The 20,375-nt window shown below is 33.6% G+C and overlaps 1 protein-coding gene across 13 annotated transcripts in view; it reads right to left on the reverse strand.

Annotated features, from left to right (window-relative positions):
* Positions 1–20,375, reverse strand: part of PHTF2 (putative homeodomain transcription factor 2) — a 175,592-nt gene that overhangs the window by 54,334 nt on the left and 100,883 nt on the right. For 12 of the 13 annotated variants that reach the window (XM_067042770.1, XM_067042774.1, XM_067042776.1 and 9 more), the window contains 7 exons: positions 13,491–13,619; positions 11,746–12,018; positions 11,383–11,514; positions 9,074–9,160; positions 4,007–4,162; positions 2,669–2,764; positions 517–642 (listed from right to left, as the gene is read on the reverse strand). In XM_067042770.1, the coding sequence (XP_066898871.1) occupies positions 517–642; positions 2,669–2,764; positions 4,007–4,162; positions 9,074–9,160; positions 11,383–11,514; positions 11,746–12,018; positions 13,491–13,619 (999 nt within the window). Of the gene's footprint in view, positions 1–516; positions 643–2,668; positions 2,765–4,006; positions 4,163–9,073; positions 9,161–11,382; positions 11,515–11,730; positions 12,019–13,490; positions 13,620–20,375 lie in introns of those variants that run through there. The other variant, XM_059074708.2, reaches the window with a different exon arrangement.

Below are 20,375 nucleotides of genomic sequence, written 5' to 3' on the forward strand. Positions count from 1 at the left end.
AATTCACCTTAAACAAATAAAAATGTGAAAATCAGATTTCTCTTGCTTTTTTTTTTACTAGGAAGTGGCAATGTACATATACTACTTGTTAATATGAACATACTACACCTTACTTACCAGTAGCTTTGCACATGTTGGAGGATGTACGCATTGCTATATAGATAAATAATATAACTTATCGCCAAAATAGGGCTCTTTTTTTTTCCTTTTTTATCACCTAAATTAGATTCAGATTATAGATGAGTAAAAATAAATACTTCCACTTATCCTATATGGAGTCCCATTTGTAATGAATACTGTTCCAAATTAGGAGTTCCATCTGTATTATAAACCAAGAATATTTATCATTCTTTGAAATTAAATGTGAAATTATTTAATTAATATTTAATATTATACAATATAATCAAAATGACTCACTTACTGTACATGCGAGATCTCAAGAGTGCTGGGGTAAAATAAATATCACAAAAATGTAATAAGGCACTAAGAAATTTAAAAATACCTGCAGGCTCTTACCTTTAAATTAAATCCAAGTAAGTCACTGATAACACCAGAAACAGCTGACAGGATGACAACCTGGGTGATGTTATAAAGCAGTGGATTCATTGTAAGTCCATATAATCTAAAGGGACTGTCCAATTCCTAGCAAAAGAGGAAAAAACCATGAACCCAGATTCATTAAGAATTATCAGTTAAATTAATTCAGGACAATATGCAATGAGAATTTTTAGAAACACTGTTTCAAAAAAAAGTTACAAATTATGATAGTTTTAGAAAGAATAAACTTGGTTGAACTCGAAATAAGTAAACATACTTTTAGGTTTTCTTAGGAGAAAATGACTTTCATTTAAAAGAACTCTGTAACCTAAATTTGTAACTCCAATTTCTGTCCCAAATGAATGACTAATAAAGTATCGATCTAGTAGGTACAAGGTTAAAGAATGTTTTTTATTATAAGAATAGAAACTGAAAGAGAACAATATCTTTTTGCAGAAGATTTAGAAATTTAGTTAGCCAAATTTTCAGCCAATATTAATACATATAGTAAAAACTCCCCCCTGAGACAATTTTCAAATACATGGATTCATTAATTAAATGACTGATTCAAACATTTAAAGTTCTATATGTGCCAGGCACTGTGCTAGACTCTGGGAAGTTAAGATTCAGTCCCCATGCTGAAGGACTTTGCATTCTAATAGACATGCAAATAAATAATTCGACTATGAGAGTCTCACAAAAGAGATAGGCATAAAAGGCAGAGGGCCATAGAGGAAGGTGCTCCTGAAACTTAGTGCATGGGGGGAAAGAGGGTATTCCCTAAGACACACAAGAACATGGCACCTTTGAATTACTATCGGTTGTGCAAGGGAAGATGTACCTTACATACTACGTAGGTAAGGGTCATTCTTTGGGCAAACTGTGCCTAAAGACTGGCACTAACGGAATTTAATTGGGGGAGTAGTATATCAGATGTGCGTGTGAGAAATACGGATTAGAGAGCAATGAGACCAGAAGGAGGAAAGCCCTAAGAGCTCAGTGTACCAAAAGCTCAAGTGAGATATGATGAGGGTCTGACTTAGAGCAGTACTGAGAGGGAAGAAGGGACAAATTAGAAGATTTTGAGAGGCTGAGTCAATGAGCCTGAGAATTTCTTGGCTGTGAAAAGTGAGAGAGAAGGTGCAACCTATATATTAAGTCCCAGGTTCTGACTAGAAGACTGTTGTGCTTTGTATTTTAGTTATTTTTATATTTCTTTCTACTTTGCAATTGAAGCTACTCACAAGTGTCACCGTTATAGCCTCCTCCTGTCTAGCATAGGGCCTACATGATCAAGACACTCAATATTTACTTATCAAAAAACCCATCCACCTCTTCTGAACTCTTTCAATGCCTTATACTGTGATGCACAATCTATACCCACTTAATGCATTTTAAGACTGAAGAACTGACTGAAGAATTAACCATACCATTGAGACACAACTAATTTCATACCATTCTAAGAACACTTAAAAACAACTTTAAGAATTACATTCAATTTGTTACAGAAACTGAGATTTAAAAAAATATTTTCCTTTTAAGAAGAAAAAGCATTACTAACATTGCAAAGCAGTGATAAAGATACTTTATTAAATTACCTCCGAAGAGTTATTATTATGAGATCAGATATACTGAAATTATATTCTTTTTGATTGTTACCAAAATGCTTTGAAAATTTAAATATTTATTGGTGATACCTATTTATTATAATGATTATGTATAACTACTTTTTAAACCAACTCAGGCGAAGCAAGCAGAAGACTGCTCTGAGAAATACAAAATGAAAAAAATTTGCAAATGAACATCAAATCTTCTTTTTTAAAATCTATTTTAAGTTCTAGGATGCAAAAATTTCCAAAGATGCCAACCTCTACAATACTCTAAACATTATTAAAAGTCTTAAAATTTCAAAAGTGAATAAAATTTCAAAATGCACTGATTTGGATTACTTGGATTAGTTTTTCAATGAGAAATAAAATGTATATCGCATGAATATGCTCAAAAATAATTTGGAAAACAATTTAGATAATCCTGAAAACTAAACACCAAGTAGGATCTACAAACAAAAAACTAAGATATAATGTTAGAGCAGCATTTTCTACATCATGTCCATTTTCAATTTCGTTTTTACCTTTAGCAGTTTAGTAGCCAGTTTTAAAACATTATTCACTAGTGTCAGTTCCTCCTTTTTGTTAGGTTTCTTCTCCATTTTCAAGTAGAGGTTTATCTTTTATTAAAAAAGAATAAATAATTAAATATACTTAAAATTACAACAAATACTTTGTTTTTAAAAGGAATTTAGAGATATCTGCTGAAATAGTAGTAGTAGTTCTCTGGCTATTATTGAGATTATAGGTGATATTAATATTCTTCATACTTAACCGTATATTCCAAATTTCCTACAGTGAACATATTATTTTATAATAAGAATATAATAACTGTTATTTAAACTTTTCAAATGTAACTAAAAGCTGAAAGAAGGAAAACTGGATGTCATTATTTAAAATGCAAAACACCTTAGTCACAGAGTCAAATCAACCCTGAGAATAAATAATAACTGAAATAAATCAATTGGTTTGTTTGCTACTTTCCCCTTTCCATTGACTTGGTCTGACATGGTTACCAATTTTTAAAAATCAAACTATCCCTGACAAAATTACTCAACAAGTTCACTAGAAATAAGTTTGTTTAAATAATTCCTATGAAATGATAAGGAAAACGTTTAAACAAATTCATTCAAAATAAAGTTAAGCATCAAAATTACTATCCTTTATACCTTCTATTGAATGAAAGTTTATGCTTATTCAAATATGACTCTGCTACACTGCAAAGCAAACATACCCCATTAATGGTTTTAAAATCCATCATTTCTACAAATGCTACTTCCTTCTTATCAAATGAATGAATGCGACATAAAAAGAGTAGATTAGACTTAAGTCTGCATCAAGGCAGAAACACTGAAGAAAGGCTTGTGCCCTATCAAATTTCAAGTTTTGCTCTATAACACAAATGGTCTTAATCTAATAACATAGGTTCCTGAAAATTTTAAAGTAAATATGGGACTTCCCTGGTGGTGCAGTGGATAAGAATCCGCCTGTTAATGCTGGGGACATGGGTTCAATCCCTGGTCCTGGAAGATCCCACATGCTGCGGAGCAACTAAGCCTGTGCGCCACGACTGCTGAGCCTGCGCTCTAGAGCCCGCGAGCCACAACGACTGAAGCCCGCGCGCCTAGAGCCTGTGTTCCGCAACAAGAGAAGCCACCACAATGAGAAGCCCGCGCACTACAACAAAGAGTAGCCCCCGCTCACTGAAACTAGAGAAAGCCCGGGCGCGGCAAGGAAAACCCAACACAGACAAAAATAAATAAATAAATAAATAATTTTAAAAATGAAGTAAATGTAAACATTTTAGTTTAACATGTAGACTATAGACATTAATGTGTAACATAATAAACATGCATTCTCACCTGTTCAGTAAGTAATATTGAGGTATTGCTATATTTTTTGCTTGTTTCTGATCCAAGGGTAACAAATCTTAGGAGAAAAAGTGTTAACGAGATGCACCAGATTACCAGTTCCCAATTGTAGTGACAATCAAGGAAGATCTCATGTACATGAAGCAACTAAAAGTGTATGAAAAAGGCAATATGAAGAAACAATATGATTCAAACAATTTCTTTTTAAAAGAAAATAACGTTTTACATCATACAGATCATGGATATAGAATTACATTTTAAAAACATTCCACATTTATTAGGAAATATTTCAAGCACGTAAAAGGTATAATGGAATCAAAACCCATCTACTTTTGTCAAATCTTAATATTTTGCAATATTCTTTCAGATTTTTGAAAAATAGAAGATTAAAGATTCAGTTGAAGCCCCTTTAAACTTTTCCTTTCATCATTCCCCTTCTTCCCCACCCCTCTGTAAGGGTAATGAATTTTGCATTTACCTTTTCCATGCAGTTTTTATAGTTTAGCTACATATTTATCCTTAAACTTTTTTACATATATTTTAGAATTTATATAAATGCTATCACATTGCCCATATCATTCCATTTGCTTTTTATTCTCCTGGATTTTTGTTTTCAAAGATTATCCATTTATCCATGATACATTAAGCTCAAATTCATTCATCCTAACTCCTACAAAAGTATTACAGTAAAAGAATCAACCACAGTGGATTGGCCTACTCTACCAATTAACATTTATTGTGTGGCCAATTTCCTTATTACAAACAATGCTGCAATAAATATTCTCTTATGCATCTCGTCTCCTTGTGCATATATATGACTTTCTCGAGGAGTTAATATCTAGGAGTAAAACTGCTGAGTCCTTGGATATTCACACATTCAACTTTAGTGGATATTACAAACCTGTCTCTGAAAACAGCTGTGCCAATTTATACTCTCAGCATTTTATCAGTCTTCCCTTTGCCCTCATATTTGTCCACACTTGGTATTATTCAACTTCTTAACACCTGCCAATCTGATGAGTATAAATTGTTCTCTTACTGTTTTAATTTTACTTTTCCTGATTACTTAGGGAGAATGAATATGTTTCATACGCTTATTAGTTACTGGGCTTCCTCTTCTGTAAGTTATCTTTTTATATTCTGTATCTAATTTTTTTTCTATTACGTTATCTGGTTTTTTTTCTTATTGATTTGTAGACGTTATATATTCTGAATAACAAACCTATTTAAATCACGTATTTTGCCAATATCTCTTCCCAGACTCTCTTTTGTTGTTTATGGTGCCTTTTGTAGTACTTACAATTTTTAGGGAAGGGCAGGACAGAAGAAGAATATATGAGAGACTGCAGGTATCAGGCAAAAGTCTAAAATATTTACTGGCTGGCCCTTTACAGAGGATGTTTGCTGATCTCTGGCTTATAGGAATAAGATTGATTCTTTTAAGTTGATGTTATATCCATTTTTGATCTTGAACTTCTAAAAAGGTATCATATTTTAAATAATTTGTCTGTAAAGTTACTTGAATATTCTACACATATAGTCTACAATGCTTTCTTTTCCAATCTTTATAAAATTTCTTTCTTTTTCCTATCTTCACTGGTTAGTACCCTCCATTAAAATGCTGTCTAGAAGTTATAGACAGGGTACCCATCTCATTCCTGATTTTAAAGTAAACATCTCCAAGATAATAAATATCCATATGTATAATGTTTGCTCCAGTTTTTGAAAGATATTCTTCTGTCAAGCTAAGAACAGTACTTTCCAGTAATTGTATGACTCTCCACTGAAATTTAACAATTTGTTTTCTGTATATACGTAGATGATTAGATGATTTCTTCTTTAATCAATTAAAGGAGTTCAAACTAGATAAATGGCTTTTCTAAAATTGAAAATCTTTGCATCCCAGGGATAGACTGTCTTGGTCATGGCATATTTATTGTTATTAAATTGCTGGCTTCATCTTTCTAGTATCTTTGCATCTAAGTTAGCTCATTGTTTCCTATTTTCATATTATCTGTCTGGTGTTGGTAACAAGGTTATACTACGTACATAAAATGAGTTGGGGGAATATTCCCTCTTTTTCTACTCTCTAGATCTTTTGTGTAGCGTTAGGATTACTTGTTTATTCGAACATTTGGCAAAATTCATCTGTAAAAACCACATGGGTCCAGAGGATTTTTGTTGCTAGCAGATTTTCAAACTACTGAATCAATACTGCTTTATGGTTATAGGTCTTCTCAGCTTTTCAGTTACTTTTTGAGTCAGTTTTAATTAATAAATTACGCATTTCTACAAAACAGTCCACTTAAGCTTTTAACTTCAATGACAAAACTAATTTATACTAGTATTCTTAACAAAAAATTCTCATTTTTAAATTCATTTTTAAATTTCTTTTAAAAAATGTGTTATTTGTAAGTATGTTTTGAAATTTTCAAACGTATGGTTTTCTTGTTGCTGTCGTTTTCTACTTTAACTGCATACAGCTAGTGGTCTGTATGGTATCAGTTGAGAATCACTTTGTCGCCTAGTACATGAAAAAGTTTTACAAACTGTTCTGTGCCTGAAAAGAATATGTATTGTCCAATTACAGAACAAAATTTTTAACTATCTTGTTTAGATACATGTCTCCATTGTATTTTCATCTGCTTAATCTATCACTTATGAAAGAAATGCATTAAATCTTCCCAATGTGGTATTCTGTCAATTTCTCACTACAGTGCTATTGATTTTGACTGTATATAGGTACGTTTGAAGTTATGTGATCACATGCAAACAAATTTGGAATTATTAGATCTTCCTGATGAATAATTCTCTAAATTTTTGCCAGGTTTCTCTTTATTCCCAATAACGCTTCTTAGATTACAGTCTCCTTCATCTGATATTAATGTAAGTTCACCAGCTTTCTCTTGGCTAGCATTTATCTGCAATATATTTTTCTATCTTTTTACATACAAAACTTTTCAATGTTATTACGTTTCATGTGTCTTTTGTTGATAGCAATCGATAGATTTTATGTTCATTAGAGACAGAATGTACAGGATGTACTTCAGGAACATGGAAATTAAACCTTGAAGAAAAGACTGAAATGCAATAAGCAACTGTGAGTAAAGAAATCAGTCTTTTTCCTTTTGGTTGCTTTTAAATTTTTCTCTCTGTTTTTGGTGTTCTGAAGTTTCTCTATAATGTGTCTAAGTGTCAATTTATTTTTATTGTGGCTTCTTGTTCTTGTTGTGCCTCCTAAACCTGAAAATTAATGTCTTCCACCAATTCAGAAAAACTCTTAGTCATCACCTCTCCAAATATTGCTCTCCCTCTTCTTTCCAACTGAAATTCCTATTAGATATATGTTGGATCTCCCAACTGTCTCAATCTCCTTTTCATATTTTCATCTCTTCATCTCTGTTCTATATTCTGGGTAATTTCTTCCATCTCCCAGTTCACTAATTATCTTTAGTTGTCTTCAATGTGCTATTTATTCTATTTGTTGTGTTTTAATAATAATGTCAGTGACTATTTTTTTTAACCTCTATGAAGCAATGCTTGGTTCTTTTTCAAATCTGTTTTTCTTAAGTGTTATATACATCGTCAATCATTTTAAACAACCTTATAGTTTATCTGACCAGATCTGAAGTAGCTGGAGATGTACTCTTGCTGTGTGTTAATCTGTTGACTCACTCATGTTAGATTGTTTTTTTTTTTTTTTTTTTTTTTTTTTTTTGCGATACGCGGGCCTCTCACTGTTGTGGCCTCTCCCGTTGCGGAGTACAGGCTCCAGACGCGCAGGCTCAGCGGCCATGGCTCACGGGCCCAGCCGCTCCGCGGCATGTGGGATCTTCCCGGACCAGGGCACGAACCTGCGTCCCCTGCATCAGCAGGCGGACTCTCAACCACTGCGCCACCACGGAAGCCCTGGATTGTTTTTTCATGTGTTCTGAAACCTGAAAGGGCTTTATCTATGGAGATCCTGTGAGGCCTAGGGTTGATGTCACATCTCCAAGAACAGTCTTGGTTTTGCTTCTTCCAGGTATCCAGGAGTCTAGGATTACTTTTTATATTAACTTCTTGACACAGGGGTTACAGGACAAGATCTGTAATGTACATTTGAACCCTGAACCTGTGTGAAAGGCAGACCTACAGTTATATATTCTTAGGAGAGACTTCCCCTGCCTCCTTGCCAAAATCCAGGCAGAATCAGACAAGCTTCCTTATTGTCTTTCTGTGCTGTTGGGCACACTGTTTTTCTTATTCCACCTTTTCACTCAGACTATAGCCCTTTGAGGATTCTGGCCTTATAGTGTATGTATAAGGAGGTATGGCAGGTCAAGGCCTCATCTTCTTGTCCTCATATGGGCATAAAATCTCAAGTCTCTCAGATACTAACACTGACAATGTACCTCACCATAACATTAACACATATAATTAATTGCTGTTTTTCAGTTTTATCTTCATTTTTGGCCCCTTACTGTCTTAAAAACTCAGACATATATGTAATATGTATATTAAAAAGCTCACTTATGTATATTAAAAGGCTGTGTTTTTTCCCAGAATTGTATGATGTTCTAAAGCAGAAGAATTTTCAGGTAATCTAGTATGTCTTATTACTTGAAATGGAAGTTTAAATTTCATAGCATAGAATATATACTGAGAGATTTTTGTGCTTCCTGACTAATGTTGGTCAATGAGAATTCTTTTTCAGAGCATGAGGCAGTCAACTCACAGTGACAATTCACATACAAAATAAAAGAATTAATATTAAATGTGAAGAAAGCAGAGATTCATGGAAAATAGTCTGAAAATTTTCATAACTCTCATAAGTTTGTTTGGGGAAATAAAGATAACCAGGTGAATTGTAGACAAAAACTAATTATTATATGTTCAATCAACAGACACCTGAGAATAAGCTAGCCACTGTTCATGACATGAGTAACATGCATTTATTTATTCTATAGAAAAAAACCTGTAAAAAGTCAATGTCAAATTACTTATTACTTTGTTTATTATTAGAAAGTTGAATATTTAGATCTGATTATCTAATTTCTAAAGAACAAGTTAACTCACCTGGGCACAACAGATAAATACAACTGAGATAGTTAACAAGAAAGCAGATGAAACTATGACATCAACTGATCGCTGAGGACCTCGACGCTGGGGAAAAAAGGGAAAACACTTTTAAATATATTTACGAATTAGCAGCTAATTCCATGCTTTCAATTTAGGTATTGATCCATCAATGCACGTTGATCATAGCTTACAGCACTGAAAATATACCTAACTTTTGAGATGAATTTTAATTATAAAGTGTTACTATTTCCTGAGGATTTGCAACACAGTGAACATGGTGAATATACAGCCTAGAATTCTTAGGTTAACTTCCAAATATTCCATTTTGTCAAGCACTAATCATTTATTCAACAAGTTTTTTTGAGCATCTGTTCAGAATGAGGCACAGTGCTAGGAGCTGGGAACACAGCACAGAACAAAACAGACATGGACTCTATCATCACAGGAACTTGCTGGGAGTCAGACATCAAGCTCATAGTCACAGATGTATATATAAGTTGTGAGGAGTGCTACGAAGGAAAGGTATAGAATGCTTTGAAAAAATTGGTAGGGAGTTTGGTGTAAATATCACTTCCTTAGGGAGATCTTCCCAGGCCCATACTCCTAACTCCCAAAAAGATTATGTAGGCCTGGGAAGACCTCTCCAAGGAAGTGATATTTACACCAAACTAAGGTGCAGGAGCATGATGGCACACGGCAGTGTTGTTGGTAGAAGGAAGAGCATGTGCAAGAGTATAAAATCAAAAAGATCATAGTGCATTCAAAGAATTGAAGCAGTGTAGTATGGCTGGAATGCAGGGAAGAAAGTGTTGCAAAATGAGACAAGAGGGACAGGCTATCCACAGGAGCTAGGTCATCAAGAGCATTATAAGCCCTGCTAAAATCTCGCTCTTCATCCCAAGATCAATGGAGAACCTTCAGAAAGCTTTAAGAATATGTTCAAATATACATTTTTAAGACATCTCTAGTAGAAAACTGAAGAAAATATTAGAAGGAGAAAATAGGAATGCTGTGAGGCCAGTTAAAAGGCAGCTGCAGTAGTCCAATGCAGAAGATGATGGGTGGCTGCAATTAGGGTGGTGGAAATGGGAAGAAAAAAAAAAAAGAGAAGTAAATGGATTCAAGATATATTTTGGAAGCAGAAAGTGTGGGAAATGGTGATAAACTGAATGTTGGAAATGCAAGAGAGGAAGTCAGTACTGAGGATAATTCCTAGGTCTGGAGTTACGTATTTCCCTCACTGAAGTGTAAGCTCCTAAGGGTAGGGATTTTCACCTCGTCAATAGTGAATGGAACACGGTTAACATTAAATAAATGTTTATTGAATAAAATAATCAATGCATAAAAGAACGCAATACGTACTTAGGGTTGATAATGAGGGGAAATTTTAGGTGGCTTCTCACTAAGACAGGGATCAAAGATCATATCTATCCTTCCAGAAGTGTCACAGTGAGGAAAAAATAATCTACACCAATCTTTAGCAACTCCCAGTAGAGACTAACTTAGCTGAATTTAAAAGTTAAATAAATAAACAGAATAATGAATTTTTAAAATAGAAGTGTAGACAGTGAAAATTTTTTCTACTTCTTTCCTTGTTACTTCAAAATAAAAAGCATTAAAGACCTAAGTACGTCAGAGGATAGTTGGCCTTTAGGTCAATTTTATTAAGACATGATTACTCCATACATAATGAAATTCACTGCTAATGTAACAAATAATCCTCAGAAGAATTGTTTTCCTAAAACTAATTCAGATGTTTCCCATTTCCCTCCTGAGTTTTTATATCTTAATTCCATAATTAGGAAAGTTATTTAAAAAGATTAAGGAAAAAGAATGGCATGAAAAGGATGGCTTAGAATTGCAAGCTAAAATTTCCAAATAGTAATAGGCCACTTCAGCGACTCACTGACAGATTTTTTTTTTTTTCTTTTTTTAAGCAGTGGGCTCCCTCTGCTGGCTTGTGATAATCATTCTAGGTAGAAACAAAATCTTTAATCTAGCTTTTGAATGAGTAGAAGTTGGTAAGATTTATGAACAAAGATAAATTTAGGACAATCTGATCTTGAATCATCGACCTAAAATGCATTTAAGCCTTTCAGACTTCAGATGTTTTACTGTAAAGAACCAGTTTAACATTTATTTTGAATTTCTGCATATGGATCAAAATGAACACTAAGTGTGGCCATATAGCACCATATGAGTACAAATCTGACTATAAATCTAGACATACATACATAATGACAAAGAAACTGGAACTATGAGAGGGAGCCAGCACGTTAAGAGTACTTTTATCACTACCATTCTACCTTAAGATAGGACCGGAGAGAGAGCCACATTTTTATATTCTGTACTTTCTTCAATCGGAAATGGGGAACCTCAGATTTTCGAGCCCTCCTTGCCGATGTTAAATGTCCAAAGAGTTTTGCAAAAAGTAATCGCTAAAAAAGATTAAAATAAAAATTAATTTTCAAGTAGATTACCATATAAAAACAAAAATCAACAAAACAAGGATTATTAAGATTTTACTTGGTTATGTATTACAAAAACAAAATAGGAAAATAATTAGCAGCTCAAAATGATTTAATGAAACTCTAAAATACTTCAGGAATACCTTGAATATTATGAAAAGGATGAAATATTCTCTATTCAGAAGTCTATATTATACCCACCTGTTTGTAAGTTCTTTCTGCTACACAGAGCAAAAAAAAGAAAATCCACACAAGAGACACACGAACCACAAAACTTATTATAACCATAGAAAGAACTATGACATCTTCATTAGAACCAAATGCAATCACATAAAGTTCTGAAGCAGAATGTGCTGTGAGCTGATCCAAGTCTGTAGCTTGGGAGAGTCGGAAAACAAACGGAGTTAAACCCAGGATTAGAGAGACTGCGTTTCCAAAAATCTGGTATCCTATTCCTGGTATATGGCTGTTTACCTTTATAGAGAGAGAGGAAAAAAGGGGAAAAAAAAAAAAAACTTACACAAATGTTATCTACAGTAAAATAAATTCCTAATGAAGCATTATTTTATTTATAGCAATATGAAATAATTTTGTTAAAATATTAGTTTTAATACATGAATAATGAAATTTAAATTTACTCAAAGTCTGTAAGTCATTAGTTTTTCAGTTTTTAAAAACACTTCATTATCAGATCTCTAATTCACTAAGTAGATGCAAAAGGATTTACTAACCCGGTCTTAACCAGGATCTTGAAAAAAAAATTCTATTTATCTCATTAAAAAGTTAGAAATACTTAACAAATACTGCAATATTTCAAAGAATGAGGAGACCTCATATACACTTAAATTCAGTTACAGAAAAAATCCAGAATTATACTTACTCGATAAATTTATAATTTGTGTTTTTCTTCAAAGAGTTCAATATACAAATGAATATCTCCTTAAACTCTAAAACCATTTTCTTTTATATATGTACACATATATATATTTTTTTCTGAAACCATTTCAGAAGACAGACTATGCTAGAGGGGTAAAAAGTAAATAAGAGGGGGGAAAAAGGGCAGGGGAATTATAAAAAAAGGAATTTGGAAATTAAATAATGGGAAAATATAAAATTGGTAGGACTGGGAGGGATCTTAAATGTCATCTAGCTACCTTTTTATCATATTACAGAGTATGTAAAAATTCCCAGATAGTTAAGGTACAGAATATCAACTAGATCCAAGTCTTTGGGGACTCCTTGTCAATAGCTTTTCATAGCTCACACTGAGATATGTAATAGGACGTGAAGTAGATCAATTTCTGAAACCAGTTATTTTAATTCCTGTCCCACATAATGTGTGCACAAAAGTTCTAGTTAATGATACACAAGAAATTTAAAATTGCAACTTAAATCATGCTTAGTTGTCCAGAGGAATCAGGTAAAATTTCAAAAGTAGTAATGATCTAATAAGAGAAATAATAATAGAAACTGAAATTAAAATCCATAGTATTTGTACTCGACATCTTCAAATAACTCAAGATTTTTACTAGTTGCATTACTTCTATATATTTAAGTAGGCAAGCATCAATACAAATTTTCCAGTTTGATTTTTTTTTTAACATTTTGGGTAGTAATAAATAAATGAGCCATGATAAATGATACAGGAAAATAAGTTTTCATCAACACTTGTATATATCTAGCAGCTCCTAAATTTGACCCATTGAAAGCAAAAAAAGTAACATAAAAGTAGAAAATTTTAGACTGTATCATCTCTTCTTAATCAGAATATGAAACACATTAAAAGATGAGAGTGGTTTGATAACAAATCACTGTTGAAATCACTGTTTAAATACAAATTAACTTTTTCAGGTTAAAGAAATGAGGTGAGTAGGTTATATAGTATTTCAGTAATCATTTAATATATTGATAATCGCTGTCTAAGCAAATAAAATTTAAAAACTCACTCTGTTCATTATCATTCCACTGATTTCAAGAACAGACATGTCTGCTTTCTTGCAGTCATTGCCTTCCCATACGATAGCGCTTACTTTTTCTAATCCCGGGTGAGAACTATGGAGCCAGGGCAAATGACTCTATAAAAAAAACCAGAAATTGGTGAATATATTAACTGCATTTCATAAATAAGATATATATGTGTGTATATATCTGTATACACACCCAATTTTATCTACACTAAAAAACAGAAATTGGTGAATGCATTTACATTTTATTTATAGAACAAATATATGTATCTGTACAAAGCTATATCGTGTACAATTTCAGTGACATTAAAATTCTATCTTAAAATCAGCATATACATTGAACAGATGGCATAAGAAATTACGTTTATAAAAATGCATAAGTTAAGAACTTTGTGTAACATCTATTAGGCAACCTACTGTTCAAAAATACTCTAAAATTTATCAGCAAAAGCACTTAGTTGTTAATCTGTCTACATAACTCTTAATATACAAGTGTTCAAAGACAATTGTACATTAAATTCATATTAATAATTGTTCATACTACTGACTAACTTATGATCATTCAATATGAAAGAATATGATAGCTGAGATACGAACCTCTTTGAAGGACTAAACAGTGATACAATTTCATTCAGAAAGAGATACAAACTTACCCTTAATATTTGATTTAGTTACTTTTCTGATTTTTTAATCTAGCAATTCTCCAAAGGATTAATTTAACTTTTTTCTCCCTTGGAGCAAATATTGTGAACTGAAGCACCTAGAGATAGAAGGAGAGTCCTTCTAGATAGAAGGACTAGAATAACGTTATCTCTCAAAGTTTCAAGGAATAGAAAAAGGTAGTGAAAGCTTTAAGACAAAAAATTCAGATACTTAAAGTTGGGATTTTTTTCTTTGTTTCAGATCTATAAGTAAAAGAATAAAACTTCAAAATAGGATAGTTGGGGGGTTAAAGATGGGAACAAAATTAATAAAACACTAACATTTACATTATCAGATATTGATAGAAATAACACTAAAAGATTAGCCCCAGAATGGGATAAATTTGATAAATCTGTTTTATTACATTATTTCTAAGTTATTTTTATAACATATTTCATTGAAATAACTTCTAATAATGAACAGAAGAATCTACTTCAGAATATTCTTTGAGGACAAAAACATGATTGAAATATGGTAAAGATATGCTTCTGTAAACTTAAGGAAGATATTTTCCTCTAGGGGAAGTAAAGTTGCATTGATTCATTTCAGTTAAAGGTATAAAATAATACAATAATATGTAAGAAAACAGACATCAGAAATTATTATTCTGACCTCGTACATTAATTTTCTTTATGAACAATTATATAGGCAAACCATAATGCCAGTAGTTATGCTACTGGCAAAGCTCTTTTACATTTAGTTATTTGGCTATCAAGAGGTTTTCTCTAAAAATTTATCTGTTCCAAAGATATAGTATTTTAATATACATTAACCTTCACAGTATATATTTCACTACTGGAGAGCCTTAAGAGCTATGAGATACTAGTTATTAACTATCCACTTAATTCCTCAAATTATTTATAATTTTTCCCCAAACAAAATACTCTAGTTTGGGATAAAAATAATTTGCACCAAAATATGTATCAAAATTTCCCTGGAACTTTAATAATTATGAAACATAATGGAACTAAAAAGCTAAGAACAAGTATGAAAAGCTGAATGGAAAGAGTGTTAAGCCACAGAGGTAACAGATTAAAACACTGATATACAGGCTTTTTTTAAAAAAAATTCTCAGTCTGTAACAGTGAATTACATGAAGCAAGACATACAATACCAAGAACGTACATCTAGAGACAGAAACAGGATATCAAAAAGTTCTTCACTCTACTTCCAAAAGTACTCATTTTGCCCCGGTACCTTCTAACTAGCATTTGATAGCATTTTCCTATTTCCAGAAAGGCAAAAGGCAAGAAAGTAGAGAGCAACTAGAAACTGGAGAATTTTAAAACAATTAATTAAAAGATACAGGGGTGTGTGTGCATGAAATGTACTCAAAAATAGGAATTATGGGGATAGATGTATAAGTATAGCTGATTCACTTTGTTATAAAGCAGAAACTAACACACCATTGTAAAGCAATTATACTCCAATAAAGATGTTAAAATTTTTTTAAACATATTGTACAAATATGTACTCCTTTCAGTACATAAGACTTTTTTAAAAAGTTTCAAAGAAAACATCAGAGCAAATCATTCCATTTTATAATTTTATCACATAGATTCTTCTTAGTTACGTTTTTCAAACTAAAATTTGGAACTCTTTCAATGGTTGCTCTTTATCCTCTTCAAAATCTCAACTGCTTTGCTCCCTGTTCATTCACAACTGCCTGGAAACCTTAACACTTTAAATGGCAACTATTTACCAAGAAAATAAAACAATACTACAAATTTGGTGACATACTGACTAGAACACACTGATTCAAATACTCAGTGCTTCTTCATATGATGAGGAATGTTTCAGTCTTCATGGTAGGCAGAAAAGGGTCCTCCAAACCTAATACAGACCTTAGTCAAACAAGAAAAAAAGCAGGCAGCTTTTCATTAAAGAGAGCTAATTTCAGCTAAAACTGAAAACATGAGCTTTGAGCTTATTTTTTAGGAGCCTGAGAATACAAAATGTGTATATAATCAAGTATATAATCCAAAAGCACAAAAAAGCATAGAATACTATAAATAATATGCAGAGTAGAACATTAAAAATGTTTATTTTACGAAAAAAAGCAGAGTAGTGTGACAGATTTAGGACCAATTTATTCTGTAGAGCATTCATTAAAACAATTTTTTTAATCATTTAAGAAAGGCCTAATTGGCATGTTTTGAAAATATTTTGTTTCATTCATTCACTCAACTAATATTAAACACCTACAATGTACCAGGCACTGTGTGATACAACAATGAGCAAAACAACACATGGTCCCTGCCTCTGTGCCACTTATGGGATTGCTGGGAAAATGGCTCACAGGCATTTTCCTAAACCTCAATTTCAGTTATTATCCTCTGTGACTTATATGAATACACAGATGACTCATCCAACACCCTTTCTCATGCATTGTTCATTGTTTTTTTCACTTCTTAAATTCCAGGGAGCTTCGGCTATTCCCATGGCCACACCCTGGACCCTGTCATCACACAGAATTGCTCTACATCTGAAATGAGTCTCCAGCCACAACGTCTCATCTTACCAGGTCTCTCAAACCTTCAATTCAAAACACACTCTTCCCTCAACATACCTATTCTTCAACCTATCCGTCCCTTCTTGGTTTCATTTCCTTCTCAATCTAACATGTCTAGAATTTTACCATATCCATTATTTCAACCAGTATATCATCCCCTCTCCTGTCCCGTGAATAGCAACTATTTAGCACCTACACTGTATGACTTTGGGTGCATTATTTAATTCTGAGCCTCCATTTTCTCATCTACGAAACAAAAAATAACCTACATTGTTATAGGTCATGTGGATTGTATGAGACAATGCATCTAGATTACTTTGTACAGTGGAAGATATATAATAAATGCTATTAAATGTTTGCTGCTATTATAATTATTACAGCTATATTCCAGAGAATAGCATACAACTATGTAGAATGGGCAACTACAAATTCATAGTTTCAGATTCCAACTGGACCCTCAACCACGTGGCAGTGTGACTCTTTTTAATGTGTTACTTGGCTTGAACACAAGCAAACACAAACTCTCTCCCCACCATCTCCATTTCCCACAAATGAAAATGTCAAGCCTTCGCCACCATCCACAAGCCTCTTATCCTATCATCTCACTTCTTTACTGTTAATAGACCACCTGGCCCCCTGCACATCAAAGAACAGAGATCATCAGGCAGTAACTCCCTCGTGGTCTTACCTGTTTCCTGCACTCTTCCTCCTCCTATTTCAGCAGAGGACGTGTTCCTCGTCCTGCAGGAAGCTAAGCTTCTTAATCATGCCTTCCCCCTCCAGAATCCTAATCATCCAACAACTTCTCCTGTACCTCTTCAATTCTTCCCTACTGTCTTTTCTCCTATGCACATTAAGTGCTCAAGTATCTCACATCTTCACATTTAGGAGGTGGGGACCAAAACATTCCTTCAGTTTCTCCAACCTGTCAGGGCCATGCTTCTTAAACCTCATTCCTCATTTTCACCCCTCGGCCCTCTGTAGCAAAGCTTCTTTCCCCTAACAGTTTTCCTGAAGCTGAAGCCAAAATGAATGGATATATTTTTAAGAGAAACATTTCAATCAGATCGAGAATAATAATACTTGGCTTTATCATATATTTATTTTACCCCCATTTGCTCCAGGTATTTTAGTTCACAAAAATTACAGGCAAAATTGAAACTTACTTTGTACCCTTTCCCTGCTCTCATTCCCTTTTTAATTCCCCAGATCTATTATCCTAAACTTGGTGTTCATTATTCCCTTGCATGTTTCTATATGCTTACTGCATATGCTTTTATTCATAAACAATATATAACCTTGCATGTTTTAAAACTTCATTATAAATGGTATATTGTACATATAATTCTGCATCTTGCTTTTTTAATTCAGTTATATTCACAAGATTTATTCTTTTTGATATATGTAACTGAGTTCAATCAATTTCACTGCTGTATATTGTTTTATCATATGCCATGATTTATTAATTCTATTGCTGGCTACTGCATTATTTTCCATCTTTCACTATCACATACAATGCAATGAACATTTTTTAATATGTCTCCTTGAGCCCATCTTCTAAAGTATCCTTGGAGTGAGAGTCTTATAGTATGTAGACCTTCCATTTTATTATAAAGTAACAAAGTGCTCTCCAAAGTAGTTGTGCAGATTTATATTAACATCAGCTTTGAATAAGAGCATTAAAAAATTCTTCTCTTAAAATAGTGAAAAACCAACCAGTATTTTTTGCAAGGAATGGAAATTCCAGCTAGCTCAAATAAAGGTAGTGTTTCTCATCAGAAACATTTTGTGGCATCCAAGGGAAACTTAACTCTAACTAGGACTTAGGACAGAGGAATCAGCAGCCCTGGGGACCCTCTGTGCCTTGTAGACTTTCAGTCAATTATTCTGCCATTAATGTGCCTCAGCTGAACCCCATGAGTCTGTTTCTCTTCTTTTGAACTTTAGTTACATGTTTGTGTACAGACACACATGTGTTACAATCTCATTACACATATTCTCTCAGAACCATTTTTCTGATGATAAGAATAGAGTTCATTTTGTTCCTTGGAAGGAGGAAGCAGAGATAAAGAGAGAACTGTTCAACACCAAGTCTTCAGTAGAACTGACTAAAAATAAGATGTTTGATATGAGAATATTTTTTCCAAAAAATGTGTCAAGTAGTAGCATTTCAAATTTGGGTTGGTGTGAGGTGAAACAGAAGTAGTACTTGCCTGGAGATTAGCCAGAGCAGGGGACCATTAATACACAAACCCGGAGAAAATAACAGATGTTATGCAGCAAGCTTTGGGCTTTGGGAGAGTTTAAGTCAAGTTTTCCTAAATCTGATTAGCACTAGCCCAGATGGAGGGAGCCAGGTTCCATCTTCTGGGCTCTGCACTTCAGAGGCCCTGTTTCTGGCTCTGCTTCAGTGGTGCCCCTCCCTGTGAAGTAAGGAGTTTGCAGAGTTGGGGATATGCATATCTGGAACCCATACCCTTCTGGATCCATGGGACCTAGAAGCCCCTATCCTACTCGTCCCAAGCTGCCTTCCTAGGCCTGCCCAGGCCTCTTGCCCAGGTCCCTCTGAAGAGGGACTCCACCAGTGTGTATATATATATCTGGGCCAGAGGAGTGGCCAAGGAATTTGGTTTGGATGGATGTGGAAGGAAGTCGGGTGTTGGACCCTAGGATGTCCATATTCACACGTGAGCCCCTCTTGATGCTGGATGAAGCTTGGGATGAAAAGACAAAAGGCTTAATCCAAAAGCCTCCATTGGTACTTTTACCCTAGTACCTGAAAATCTGAGAAGAAAGCTTATCTACGAAGGACAGGGTGGCCTGAGCTGACATTCCATGTAGTGTAATTTGAGGGGCATCACAAAACCCTGCTTATAATACAAGGTATGCCTTGGGTAAACCTGTCCTGAGAATTAACCATGAACCTCCTCCCTAACTAATATAGTAATGAAGCAGCGAGAAAAATTCACCTACAATTTTAATTTTCAAAAGCTCATTATGCATTATGATCTTGTAAGAAAAATATTTCATACGGAGACACCTATAAAGTGAAAGAGGTTAAAGTCTTGGTTCTCATACAAGGCAATAATTTCTCCATTTGGAACGCTAGCAATGTTCTCTCTTCGGAAAGTTTACAGAGCTTATATCCTGCCTGTTCTCCTTTAATAAAGAAATATTAAATATTTTAAAATAAACTTTCTTTAATGAGCTAGAAAAAAATTCTTTTCTTACCTTAAGTAACAAGTTTTTTTTCCTATAATTTCTTCTAAATATTTTAAAGTTTTATTTCTTCACACTTAGGAACTATCTGGAATAAATTTTTGTCTTTGGATAATTATTTGACCCACAACCATATACTGAACAATCCATCCTTTTTCTACGGATTTGTCATGTCACTTATGTCATACATTAGGGATCCATACAAACAGGTATCTATTTCTGGGTTTTCTATTCTGTCCCATTGGTCTATCTGTTTACACACTGAGTCTGTCTGGCCTGCTACAACAAGGTACCACAGACTAAACAGCTTACAGACAACAGAAATCTGTTATTCGCTGTTGTGGAGGATGGGAAGTCCAAGATCAAGGTACTGGCATATTTGGTGTCTGGTGAGATCTCACTTCCTGATTCACAGAGTACTCTCTTTTTGTTGT

The sequence above is a fragment of the Kogia breviceps genome, chromosome 9, assembly GCF_026419965.1.
Source record: "Kogia breviceps isolate mKogBre1 chromosome 9, mKogBre1 haplotype 1, whole genome shotgun sequence".
Classification (NCBI taxonomy): Eukaryota; Metazoa; Chordata; class Mammalia; order Artiodactyla; family Physeteridae; genus Kogia; species Kogia breviceps.